Source organism: Podarcis raffonei, chromosome 3, assembly GCF_027172205.1.
Source record: "Podarcis raffonei isolate rPodRaf1 chromosome 3, rPodRaf1.pri, whole genome shotgun sequence".
In the NCBI taxonomy this organism is placed as follows: Eukaryota; Metazoa; Chordata; class Lepidosauria; order Squamata; family Lacertidae; genus Podarcis; species Podarcis raffonei.
This window is the reverse complement of record NC_070604.1, coordinates 108,646,163-108,660,491: the sequence shown is the minus strand read 5'-3', so window position 1 is coordinate 108,660,491 and position 14,329 is coordinate 108,646,163. Positions and strand designations below refer to the sequence as shown.

The window sequence follows — 14,329 nt, the reverse complement described above, 5'->3', positions numbered from 1 at the left end:
CATTTGGGAAACTGTTCTGTCTTACTTTGGACTATTCTTAGCATAATTTCAGCATCATCCAGCTTTACGCACAGAACTAGAAAAGCAAGAACACCCTGTTATTACAATTACAAAAAGAGATAGAAGTTTGGAACAAAGACCTAAGGATATATGGGAATTTCCTCACACAATCTAAGTTGCTTGTTTCCCGGTGTATTAGAATTTGCACTTAATTCATAAACTGGAATATCTGGGTTTGGTCACGCTAAAGAAAGTTAATTTGGTATTTCTTAACAGGTGAATTTGAAGCTGCGTGTGGTTTTTATTATCACCACTACTAATACAGATAGGAATAAACTAGCATAAGCTAAGGAGGATAACAATAGAAATGTCAACAGGCACCAATAAATACAATACACAGGCGAATATACAAGAGTATGCCTACTGGAATTATTTTTAAAACATTTCTCCTTTGAAGGGTAAGACATCATGCAACATCACAAACATTTCTGGAAACTCCTCGCAGCTTCAAGGGCGAATTTTATTGCAGGATGGTGGCTACATGAGAAATACATGCCCAAGGCCCTCTTATGCATCCCAAACTAGTTGCATAGTTCTTTAGCTTCAGGAAAAGAAAGCCATGGACAAGAGGCTTAGTCCACATTTTCCCATAGAGGAGTTGACTGCCAAAACACAGATGGATCTAAGAAGTCATGGATCTTCAGAGTCATCCCAAGACTTTAACCAGCAAGCGGGGGGGGGGGGGCTTCTTTCTATATGGCGGCTGCAGTCTAACTTAGTTCATTGAAGCTTCTGTGAGCTTGCAAACAGACCTCGCAGCCAGAGGTATCTGAAGGTGTTTAAGGGAGAGGCCCAGAGTACTGTGTCTCAGTGTGCCTAGGACTAAGAGACATGGAGGGTGAGGAAGCTGCTGCAGACCTGCAACATCTGTGCCATGTTTTTCTGCCGGAGAACATGTAACAGTAACACAAGTATTTTAGTATTTTGTAAAATATCAGAAAGGGGAATGTTCAGGCAGGTAGAAAATACACAGAAAAGCATCATCAGAACTGAAGTGCAGGTTTGTTGCTAAAAAGCATTCTTAAACCCATTTGATATCCTCTAATACAGGTATGCTTGTCCCCCTTATATCACAGGTGGGGAATCTTTTTTCAGCCGAGAGCTGCATTCTCTTCCAGGCAATTGTCAGGAGATGACATGCCAATGCTAGGTGCGGCCAGAGCAACCAATGTAAATTTATCTTTGTACAGTAAGCTCATTTCTGCACACACCCTTTTCTATTGTCCATCCAGGCAATCACAAGCATTGTCCTAGTTCAAGGACATATTCCAGCCATTCAAGGAGGGTGGCAAAGCAGGGCTGGTGAGGGCCAAGTCCCAAGAATCAGACAGAGAGGCTTGGCGGGTTACAGGTGGCCCCCAGAGCCAAGGTTGCCCCTGAGTGCCTTACATGCACCACACATTCTGATTCTACTTCTAACCTATGGCAAGCATGTGGAGGAGCTCAAGAACCATCAAGCCTATAATAAATGACAGGACTGACCAGTTTTGCTCACCTGCAAGGATGGGCAAACCTGACAAAAACTCTTGTTAAATGGTGAACTGATCCCTAGCAGATACCACACAGCTCATTAACTCTAGATATTCTTGTGGAACCAAGCATTTAAGGAACTAGCATTTTACTAAGTCCAACTCCTACCTGCATGACTTGGGTGGTTTAGTACGTTCCACTCATTGTGGCTTGTATATGAAGTTGCCTATCTGATCCCTGGTGTCATAGCGCCAGATGAAAACCTAGATTCTTGATACTTGGGTTGTATGGCAAGTTTATCCTATATGAGACCATTCCCAATTTGGCACTGTGTTTTGGAAACAGAACAATAAATTACAGTAGGAGTCATTAGAATCTAAACATGCAATCATGAATGACTGGGAAGGTAATGGGATTTGGGGTGTGGATTTTTGCATTTTGTTTTTGTTTTGGGGACAATTCCTCTATAGAAAAGCACAGGGGTTCCCAACTGTTTTTGGGTCCAGGCGTCCATTTGGATACCTAAGCAACAGTCGTGGGCACCACAAAAGGCTCATTTCTCAGACAAAACCTGGTGGGTGCGTGTGCCTGTTTCCAGGAAGGAGCAGGGGCACACAGCCAAAGCAGAAGGATTGAACTCCCCCACTCATCAGCTGGGTTGCTAACACAGTGAATTGGTGGGTGTGGGAGAACTATGTACATCACCTTCAACTCCTTGAAGGAAAAGGAAGATATAGTTCAAATATTGTATGCTTTGTTGAACAGTTTCAAAAGCACTCAAACTGTATTTATAAACAATAATTCCTAAAACTTACAATAATACCATCTTAAACATTGAATTTTTAGCTCCTCCAAAGAAAGGTTATAGCAAAACGGACACACTTTCAGGGGCACAATCCCCTGAGAGGCAGGATCTGACAGCTTCTGATTTTCAAGGAGACCACCACTGGGTAGTTCTTATCTTATTAGTAGGTAGAGGCATCTAGACTCATCATGAAAGGAGGGAATGGAAGACAGCACAACGTAACCCTCCCCACCAGTTCATGTACTGTATTCCTAAAGATTTGGATTACCTTCCTCACCAGACTTCTGCTTTCTTAAAAAACAACCTTCCTGGCTTCTCTTCCTCTCCCCCTTCCAAAATTCCTTTATATACCGGTAACCCACACCTTCCCCAACTGCAGTCCATTTACTTTAATTGCAGGTTGGACTACTCATGAGTAAGCAGATGCTCTGGCAGCTTCTTCTTCCCTTCACCCACAGAAACCTTTTTCTGAGCTGCCTCATCTAATTATTGCAAGCAGTAACCATTAATGCAACATATTTACCAAATTATCAGGGCAGTACCTGTTTAAAAATGGATCTAGGACAGATTCCGTATCATTGTTCATCAATAACCAGAACCACTACTATGATGTTGCTGGGTTTTTATTATTATTAATTATTATTATTATTATTATTATTACTACTACTACTACTACTACTACTACTATTACTATCATGAACAGAGAGTATGACTGAAGTCTCTTTCATAGAACTTTTTAAACAGAAGAGGGCATCAGATCTTAATCAATTTTCCCCTGGAGAAAAGTACTGCAATAGAGCAAACAGTTCCTTTTCTGATTGTGCAACAGTTGGAAAAAGTTTTAAAAACTGGCTTATTTTAGATTTGCCCAAGCTAAATTATTAAGAGCACAGTCATGAGACAAATTCACTTACTGAAAAGTTAGCTTTTTTAAAAAAAACAATTGCATTCTATGTAACAATTGGAATAATTCACAAAGGAGGAGAATGGGGAAAAACAGGAAGAGAAACCAGTCACAGTCATATGACTACCATCGCAGCTTTGTTGCTCAAGCAGTTTGCAGATAAGGGCTCATGCTTCTATTAAGTATTTGCAGACATTTCTGCTTTAGTACAAAACCAGCTAGAAATAGGTTTTCGTTTACAAGCTGCTTCTGTGATAGAGGCTCAAGATAAAGATAACTTTCAATTTAGTGCAAAAATGTGGAAATAGGGGCAAAAAGGCTTCTCAGTAATTCAATCTTTGAAATATTTTTCAACCTATTGTAAAAGTTAATGTGTCCACCAAGAATGCAATCTATAATGCACATGCTATACTTCCCTTATTGTTGCAGTCTGCCGGTTGTAAAAAATACTGACTTAGCAGGATTTGGGGTTATTCTGCAATTACATCTTATGACTCCGTTACCTTTAGTCTCTATAAGCTATATTTATTGGTCACTTTTTTACTAAGGTAACTCAAAGTAACTTACAATACATAACACACACATACATTAACACCAGCATAAAAAAACCCCAAAGAAAAATCTAAAAGATAATCCTATTTTTAAAAGACATTATTAAAACATCCCACCTACACAAGGATGCTACAGATAATTAAGAGCCAAGGCACTGGATAAAAATAAATGCTTTTTCCTGATGCCTAAAGCTATGTCATGATGGTGCCAGGTAAGCCTCCTTATTCATTGCACAAGAGAGGAACCACCACAGAAAAGGCATTTTCTTGTGTTGCCACCCTCCAAACCTCTCAAAGGGGCACACAAAGAAGGACCTCAGATGATGACTGCAAGGCCTGGGTCAGTTCATATGGGGAAAGGCAGTCTTTGAGGTATTGGGGTCCTGAACCACATGAGGCTTTATAGGTCAAAATCAGCACATTAAATTGGGCCCAGAAACTAATTGGTAGCCAATGTAGTCAGGCTAGGATTGGTGTTATGTGCTCTGACCATCTTGCTCTGGTGAGCAACCTGCCCACCAAATTCTGCACCAACTGCAGTTTGCAAATCGCGTTCAAAGGCATCACCTTATGTAAGTTATTGCAGTAATCCGACCTAAAGGTTACCAGAGCATAAACAGAAGTCAGGCTATCCCTGTCCAGATAGGGATGTAGCTGGACCACCAGCTAAAACTGATGAAAGGAACACCAAGGCACAGAGAGCACCTGAGCCTCAAGCAACAGGGATGGCTCCAGGAGTACCTCTAAGCTATGTATCTGCTCTTTCAGAACGACTGTAACCCCATCAAGAACAGGGAACTGGAGGGTAGGACCCAAACCAATGGCTTCAAGTTTACAAGAAAGGAGATACTGACTAAACATCAGGAAGAACTTTCTGACCATAAGAGCTGTTTAACAATGAAACGGACTCCCTCAGGAAGTTGTAGTCTATCCTTCCTTGGAGGTTTTTAAGCAGAAGCTGGATGGCCATCTGTCATGGATGCTTTAGTTGAGATTCCTGCATGGTAGGGGGGTTGAACTAGATGACCCTCAGGGACCATTCCAACTCTACAGATCTATGGTACCATGAGTCTACCTCCCATCCACCCAGTCTCGGAAACCACCCACTAACAGTGTCTCAGTCTTAGCTGAATTGAGTTTCAGTTTATTGACTCTCATGTAGTCCATAACTGAGGAAATACATTGGTCCCCCACCACACCTGCTGTACATTTTAGAGCAATTAATTCATATAATGAAGATTCTCTCTTGCACACAAACACAGGTGAATTACTCGTCCTAAGAGACTACTGAATGTCAAATCTATTAGGCATTGTTAATAACAAAGTAAATACAGTATACAGATTCTGAATAAACCAGGAGTTCGTACTCACTATTAGTTTACAACACAGCATTTTACCCTTAAACTATGCTTAAAGTCATAGCTCAGCAGTGCAAAGCAAACTCCTTTGTATATAGACTCTCACTTGCTTTTCCAGTTAAGTGTTTCCATATTGCGAGAACTGCTGCCAGAGAGAATACATAGTGTTACGGAATGGAAGTCAGTATAAATCAACTTTATATGTATATATTCAGATCAGGCAGAATTTAAAATAGCGTGTTAAGCACATGCTCTGCAGCATCACAACTACACACACAAACATACACTATTCCTATTCAATTATTATTTGTTTCTTTTCTGAGGGCACAACCCAAATGGTGGCAAAAAGATTTCTCACTACTGAGATGAGAACTGCCTAACCTACCGGTAAGTCAGCCATCACCATCACCCTAATCTCTCACAATCTTCCACTGGCTCCATGAAGTAATAAAGAGGTGAGACAAGAACCAGAGCTCCATAGGCAATTATATAAAAGGACCTGGTTGTGTATTCATAATAATTTCTATTTGTCATTGGACTCTAGCCCGAGATGAACCAGACTGTCTGTTGTACACCTCCCTCTGACCCCAGTTTCCAGGTTACTGAGTCCTAGACTTTGACTGACTCATCCTACAGCTTCATCAACTATCATTACCTTCTAGTATTTAACACCCACTCCCAATTATGATTTGAATCTTATTTCATAGCTAATAATCAACCTTTTGCCTTGTGACTCAGACCTAAACCTTGGTCTTGTGCCAGACAGATAAGCCATCTCTTATAGATCAGCAGTCAGGCATGCCAATCTGCCAAAAGCACAGAGAACGTAAGACCTAAAGGACACCTTTAGGGCAAACCAGCCTGTAACACATACTAGTCCACAAACACCTATATTAGTCAGTATGACCTAAAAGAGAAAGGGTGCCAGCCATTTTAACAGTTCTCTGCCTAAGCTTTGGCCCCAGAGGAACCTAAGAATTGGCTCCAAGCAATGGGGGACGGGGAACCATGGGGTGAGCTCCTGTTGCTCGGTCCCAGCTCCTGCCAACCTAGCAGTTCGAAAGCACGTCAAAGTGCAAGTAGATGTTGTAAATAAAAATATGCCCTTTTCCCTTATGCGGTATCCAAGAGCCCATATAGAGTCCTTACATAGGTTCCCTATTGGTAGGAGAAAATAACAGAGGCCAACCAGAGAATATTGAGAAGCAAAGCAGCTAGTAAGCTTGATCTTTATTGATCTGTTGCAACAGGGTACTCCCCTCACACGCAGGAGAGGAGGAGGACCCCCAAAAATGCTGTGCAAGGGCTTATAAAGACTTTTGAAATTCCCATCCTCTAGATCAAGACCACCCCCAGAAACATTATGCATTCATCACAGAAGGGGTGTAACCTAAGACCACCCCTCAGATAAGGCGGTCTAAAACAGAACATTTGCATGTTGTTTTCTCCTGTCGCTTTGTTTATTTCCTGTCTGGCAGGTTACTTGATTGGATTTCTTGGGGAGCCTGGGCAGTCTTTTGTAATGATAAGGCTCACACCCTTATTCAAACACAGATTAAGACAGGATTTGTGAAGGAAGAGACAATGGGGAGGCTTTTCCATTTTGACCATGCAGAGAAACATTTGCTCAGTTTAGGAATCAAAATGGTTCCAGGTTGGCTTTCCTGTGCTGTCCTATGTACGTGTGGTTATGAACATTGCCATATATCTAAGACCATAAAATTCCTATCACATAGATAAATAGGTACCACTCCTGCGGGAAGGTAAATGGTGTTTTCGTGCGCTGTTCTGGTTCGCCAGAAGCGGCTTAGTCATGCTGGCCACATGACCTGGAAGCTGTACGCTGGCTCCCTCGGCCGATAAAGCGAGACGAGCGCTGCAACCCCAGAGTCGTCTGTGGCTGGATCTAATGGTCTCTTTACCTTTACGCATTACCAAAATGCATCTGAGATGCCAAAGTGGGCTTTGATGAAGAACAGCTGACTCCCCCATTACCACTTTCTGGCCCAAACAGGGTATGCGCCCTTAAAATCCAATTTCTGACCCCAAAGATCCCTTTGGGGAATGAAGTTGGCCCACTTTTGCTGCTAAAAGATCATAAGTGAAGGAGGAATTGGGCTCCCCTGTGCTTTTGTACATAAGTGTTTCCATCAGCCTTGATACTAGGGATTGAACCTGCGAACTCCTACACGCAAAGCATGCTGCCCTGCAAGACACCTATTGTCTCTGTTCCAAACAACAATTGCTTTAGCTATTTAAAGCCCTTTGCACAAACACTGAATAATTACTCCCAATGGTGGTAGCAACTATGACACTTTGGGGATGGAGAAACAGAGACTGTAGGGAATAGTTTAAGATTTATTTTTCCTTTTGGCTCATCTTCAGCAGCCAAAGGACTTTGTTGTCTCGTCTTTGTGTGTCCACAAGTCAAAACAGTGCAAAATGAAGACTTAGCATCTAGATTTTCTTAATTGCATGTAAACCATGTAGAAATAATAAAACAAAGTAACGTTTGGGCATTTCTTAACTGCATGTAAACAAAAATATTAGTGTTATTGCTACAGACGACAATTTACAGAACAACATAAGCAAAAAGTAGGGCCTCTCAAGGAACTCCCAAGGGAAAAACAAAGAGAGGAGAATGAGAGGCCAGGGTAGTAAAACATAAATAGATGTAGATGAAGTTAGACATACTTGGGTTTCATTTGGGGGGGGGGGAGAAATAAGGGTTATGAAAAGGCTTTGCAGATAAAGGTAAATTTCAAAGAAGGATTTGAAAGAATTTATGACTAAGACAGACTGAACCATTTTAGAAAGTAGGAGATTAAGTTTGGATTGCAGAGGATAGGAGTGCGATGGCCCTCTCATTTGCCTAGCTAGGAATGCTCATGAAGTTCCCTTGGCAATCAGTATCTTAACTGCAACAATATAATTTAAAAGCTTGATTTTTTTAGGATGATGATGATGATAATGTCCTATAAGTAACACAGAGATTTTGGAGGGAAAAAACCCACTTCCAGACACAGTACACAACATGTTCATGTGTGGTCAAGAAACGTAGTAAAAAAAGGAACACTCAGAATACAAAACGCTATAACAAAGCCTGCCAATACATAGAAACAAAGAAATATTGAAAAACAGATATATACACACCCTCACAGTGTCAGTTGGGGGGAAAAACTCCATCTATATCATAGAAACAAGTTTTATTCTGACCCCCTAAAGTAATAAAATAAATAGGGCTTACTGTAACCTCATCTCAAGCATATCAAATTTGCTTCCTTTATTTCACTCTGAACTATAAAGCTGATCAAGCTGTATTGCCAGCTACATGAACACGTTAACAGTATATTTTTGGAGGACAAAGTAAACAAAAGACATGACCAAAAACAAGCTACATACATAACTGATGCATCTACATGATACAAAGGACCTTGTAGAATGTAATTTACTGATTTCATAGTAAGTATCCAGTCTTCATGACTGGGAAATTAAAAATGTGACAGCAAAACATACTAAAGGATATGAAGGCAACTGGAATGATTAAAAGTCCATGGTTTTTGTAGCTAATGATTTAAGAGCCTGCTGATTTTTCAAAAAGGCTGGCTCAAGTTTCTCATATGAGGAAAATATCTAAATAAAATATTGTAAGAAGCAACACCTCTGCCAATTGTAGTTTGTCATCATCAAGTTGATAAGATTTTTGTAAATTGCAGAAGTTAGCTACAAGTAATGCATACAAAGCTGTGCTCGACATAGTATATTATTCCAGGTATGGTCCTCAGTACCAAACATATTTTCCTCCTCTCCTACATTACAGCAAGGGGGGGGGGACACAGAAAAATAGTCCTCACAGAAGCACAGGAAACCCCAAGTTTCTTAGAAAAATATGCAGTTAACAAGTAGCCTACGAAGAGGAGGTGGAAAGGCTTGAGGGCAAACAGCAGCAGCATATTGAAGGACTTTGAAACTTGATTTTTACAAGATATAAAATACTGTGCCAGATCATTCCTGTGGTTGATTTCAAAGTCATTCATTCAGTAATCCTAACACTACGCATGCATTTGTTTATACATTTGTTTTTCCAGCAGCAGGTTCAGCTATGATATGAGTACTGGACTTCTTAAGAAAGTTTTCCACTATAGACTGCATGAAAAAGATCACATATGTATTTTTTTTTAATGCCCTCTGTACGTCACTGTCAGACAATGAAAAAGTACACACAAGTAAGCTATAGAAGGCTAAGTACAGAGACAATTCAAGCTACTTAATGGCTGTGTCTACACAAAACTAAATAATGGTTTTGCGTTCAGAGAACAAGCTTCAATGAGTCTTGGGACAGTACTCTCTTCTCCTCCTCCAGTATGGTTTCAAGATCAGAATCTTCTGCTTCCTTTTTAGATTAACCAGCAGTTCAGTGTGTTGCCCAAACCCTAAATGGTGGCTAATTTTAACTATGGCAGGTTGAAATAAGCAAGCTTCATAAATTACAGTTTGGCGCTAGCTTTTTGAACCAGTTTATTTGGGTTCAAATAACACAAGAGGTTTTAGGATGTCATCCTCATAGATACACCAGAGGAAGAGGAAAGAGCAAACAAGTCTAAGGTTCTTTGTGGCTTTTTCTCGTAACACTAAACTATGGTTTAGCATTACATCCAAACCACCCCATTATTTATACTGATGCCAAACTCTGATCAGTGTCAGACTGAGATAACGAGACTCAAAAGTAAGATAGTTTAACAAGGTTGATTGGCAAGTAAGGTATAGAAAGCTCAATGGTACAAAGGAAATGTAAAATAACCAAAACAATTTATATCTCCAGTAGAAAACTCTCCCAAGACTTTACTGATTTACCGAAGCATGTGAAGCACATGCTTCACAAACATTTTAAAGCCCAGATTCCATTTCCTGTTACAGTTCCACAGAAAACATCTCTGAAAGAGAATTCTGACACTGCTTTTAAGAGTAGACATTGGTGGACTAATGGATTGACTCTGACAAAGCAATTTATATATATCTAGATTTTAAAAATGGTTGAACCTCCACTCATTTTAAAGAATACTATCTTATTGCACAGGGAAAGCTCCAAGATGTCTTCCATGGACTAAGTGAGGCAAAACTATATTCACTTTTCAGGATTACACATAAGCCTGTGCACCAATTTATAGAAGCAGGAAAGGTTCACCAAACAATTTCAAAATCAAGTTGAAATAAACTGGTCTCAAAATTAAAAATCCAGAAAGGGAAAACTTTGAGGGAATATTTAAATCTTGTTTTTATTTAGCAAAGGTAGTATTATAAATATTTTAAATAAATGAAATATTTATGGTGTTTCTGCTTTAAGTACTTATTGTTAACAATGCCTGAACTCAAAGAGGAATTGAAACAGAAAATTTACAACAGCATAATGAATTACATTCATACCAGAAGCAAAGAAACCTTAGGACAACTTGATAAACGTAAAAGAAGCCTGAGAGAACTGTCCTGAAACAGCTCTGAAATTGTCAGTTATTAAAGGCACTTTTAACCCATGCTTCATAAAAATGATGAAAGGGTAAGAACATTCACAAGACCAATTTAAAATACTAAAAACTACAAATTAAAATAATAAAAACTACAAATCAACACAACCACAAGAAATGCTAAAAATACAAAATTAAAGCTTAACCTGTCCATTCAACACATACTCTAATGACCTACAAATGCAAACATGAGACTCTTTAGTAGGTAGAAAAATGCTAAATGTGTTGGCACCAGGAATTATTTCACTGGAAAGACACTCCACAATCAGGGTACCAACAGATTAGGCCCTTCTGTGCATCACCACATATTGTGCACCTGCCACTGGTGGATCCCAGAAAAACGACTCCTCTACAGATTATGACTCTTTTGTACATGTATGAAGTTTATAATCCTATGTGACTGAGGAGTAGGTTCTGTTGAACTCAGTGCTGCTTACTTCCAAGTAAACATGCAGTGGATTGCACCCTATGTTCTTCAAGTGCTTATTGAGTGATAATTTCATTTGTTGAGAAGTGATCTTTGTGAGAGAAATTCTTGGATTTCCCCACACACATTTATTTGATAGAGATCAATTGTGATGAAGTCCTGGATCTGACATGCAGGCACCCAGGCTCATTCCTTGCTAAACTCTGAAGTTTGCTACCTGGCCTGACCAACCAGACTAACCTTGTTCACAGGTTGCTGTTAGAATTAAAAACAAAGATAATCACCACCAAGTTCTAGAGCACTTATAAATTGCAGTGTGTATAAAGTGCAGGGAAGAGGTGGTCAAAAACTGATGACAGTGTAGAGAGGACTAGTCAGCTAGCTGCAGAGGAAAAGATGAAATGAGAAAACATTTGCTAATATGATGCTGAACAGGGGCTTTGGCTTTGTACACATTAGCAACATAAAACATAGCTAGATCATTATTTTTCTCAATCCAGATCAAAGCTGGTTTGGGGGGAAATAACTCAAAACATAGTTTTACATAAGAAACAACAGAATAGATGTGGATTGTGGCTAATGTGTGTACACTGCTTCCCAAACAGCAGTGGGAGTGTGTGGGATGCAGAATAAACAGGATTGTGGAGACAGCTATATTATTATTTAACTACAACTACTCCCATGCATGGGGTTTGTGAGGCAACATCTTCAAACTAATGTACACTCTGGTGGCGCCAGAGATTCCGCTGAGGACTGAAACTAAAATAGGGCATGCTCAGAGGACATCTTACATTTTATATTATTTGAGATTTAATTAATCTTTTTTTACTTTAAATCTACCGTCAGAGATTATTGATTAATGGTTACTTGAGATTTGAAGGCTTGGAAGGTCAGTGATCACAGCTGTGAATTCACCATGCCTAATTACTTGCAGCAAGCCCCAGCAACCACAATAAGGTAAAGGTAAAGGGACCCCAGACCATTAGGTCCAGTCGCGGACGTCTCTGGGGTTGCAGCGCTCATCTCGCTTTATTGGCCGAGGGAGCCGGCGTACAGCTTCCGGGTCATGTGGCCAGCATGACTAAGCCGCTTCTGGAGAACCAGAGCAGCGCACGGAAATGCTGTTTACCTTCCGGCAGGAGCGGTACCTATTTATCTACTAGCACTTGTCTGATTGGCAAGCCCTAGTCCCTTGTCCCTCCTAACCACAATAAGACTTTCTACCAAATAAACATGCATGGGATTAATAGGAAGGTCTCATAGTGTGCAGACCTCCAGCACCTCCACCCCTTTAATAAAGGTGACAAAGAGCAGCAGCACAGATTATATAAACAGTGGTACCTCGGGTTAAGAACTTAATTCGTTCTGGAGGTCCATTCTTAACCTGAAGCACCACTTTAGCTAATGGGGCCTCCCGCTGCTGCCGCACCGCCAGAGCACAATTTCTGTTCTCATCCTGAAGCAAAGTTCTTAACCCGGGGTAATATTTCTGGGTCAGTGGAGTCTGTAACCTGAAGTGCCTGTGACCTGAAGCGTATGTAACCCAAGGTACCACTGTATTGTCTTTTAAACTGTTAATGTGTACAAAGGCAAAGTCCCTTTCCAGCAGTATAACAGGCAAGCATTTTCTCATTTAATCTCTTCCTCTGCTGCTAGCTGACTGGTACTCCACTCATTCATCAGTCTCTGACCACCCTCACCCCCATCATTTACTATTCTCTAACACTTTGCACTTTGCAAATACGGAACGGGAAAAGAAAAATGATTGTGTGCGTTTTAAAATATGTGTTGTTGACAAGCTGAGTCAGGATGCAAGGAGGAGGGGGAGGGAGAAAGGAAAACCTCCCTCTATCCTACCATTGGGTCAAGGGCACATAGTTTTCAATATTTTTCGGGGGGGGGTGAAGATACAGTAGTTCATTCATAAAAGGTTTGTAACCGATAACCCATTTTGCAGCGAAGCAAAATGCTTATAGCTAAAGACAAACACCATTCGAGGTCGACTAAAACATCTCCAAGCTGTGTTTTTCAAAGCCATATCGAACCCCACCACCCCCACCCCACGAAAACATCCATCCTCCGCAAACCTGAATCGCCGTCCGGCTCTAACACACCCTCCTCTTCTTGGCCCGCAGCCGCACTCGGTGAACCCATTGCAGCAATAGGGGAGGGAACACCCAGCAGCGAAGGCCTCCGACCCTTTCACTAGCAAACCAGACAGCCCCTTCAGGCAGGGGCTCATTCCGTCGCAAGGGCCGCCTTCGCCACCTCCCCCCCCCACTCCCGTAACCTAGAACAAAAAGGCGGACGGAGAAGAAAACAGCCAAGGGCATTCCAGTATGAATCGCTCGGGGCTATGACGGCTGGCGGCGGGGCTCAGGAGGGTTGCCATAGTAATGCCAGGCCCCCGTGTGAGGGTTTTTCTTGGAGGGGGGGGAGAGAAGAGGCGGCGGTTGAAAGGGTCAGAAGGCTAGGCGACGTCGAGCGGGCCGCCCGTTGCCATGGAAACGGGGAAGGCCGAGGCCGGGCTGGCGGTTGAAGAGAAGATGGAGGGGTTGCCATAGCGACGAGGGCCGGTGGGGGGGGGTCGCCTCACCTGCCGAGCGTTCGCTTCATGCCAGAGTCGGCGGCGGGCCGGGAGCTACCAGGCAGGCGCAGGCTCGGTCTCAAGCTGAAGCCCTTATCCGGCTGCTGGGAGGAGCAGGAGGAGGAAGACGCGGCAGCCGCTGCCGGAGCTGAGGAGGCGAAGCGCTCATGCTCCAAGGTGACGGACTCGTTCCGCTTTCTCATGCCGGCGGTGCGAAACGCGCGGGCGGTGCCAGCTCAAGCCGCTCGAGAGAAGACGCCTCCGTCCCGAAACCGACGCTGGCTTCCCCTACATTATGCCAACCACAGCCCAGCAACCGAAAGACTAGCGGCGCCTCTCCGGCGCCACCAATCAGAGGCGGCTTCGGCCCACCTGACCTCCCTACGCGGTTACGTCACAGGGAAGGGCAAACAACGTGACTGCCTCCTGCCCTCGCTTTTATTTAAAAACATGGTATTGTTTTGCTCACAAAAAATATGGCTCCCGCGTCGTCGGATGCCCTCAGACATATCTGAGTACAGTACAGTGTTTGCAAACGCCTTTTCCTCTTCCCCGCCCCACTCTGCCCCGGCCATTTTGAATGAGGGCAACCGCGAAGTCACAAGCTGGCAGGCTGAACTCTAGGCTTCCCATCCGACATTGCGG

General features: G+C 42.2%; 1 protein-coding gene across 2 annotated transcripts in view; it reads right to left on the bottom strand.

Annotated features, from left to right (window-relative positions):
* Window positions 1-14,038, bottom strand: part of ABHD12 (abhydrolase domain containing 12, lysophospholipase) — a 31,329-nt gene extending 17,291 nt beyond the window's left edge. Inside the window, exon 1 of one of the 2 annotated variants that reach the window (XM_053383544.1) lies at window positions 13,694-14,038. In XM_053383544.1, coding sequence (XP_053239519.1) covers window positions 13,694-13,887 — 194 coding nt within the window. In that variant the 5' untranslated portion in view covers window positions 13,888-14,038. Of the gene's footprint in view, window positions 1-13,184; window positions 13,527-13,693 lie in introns of those variants that run through there. The other variant, XM_053383545.1, reaches the window with a different exon arrangement.
* Between the last annotated feature and the right edge of the window lie 291 nt (window positions 14,039-14,329).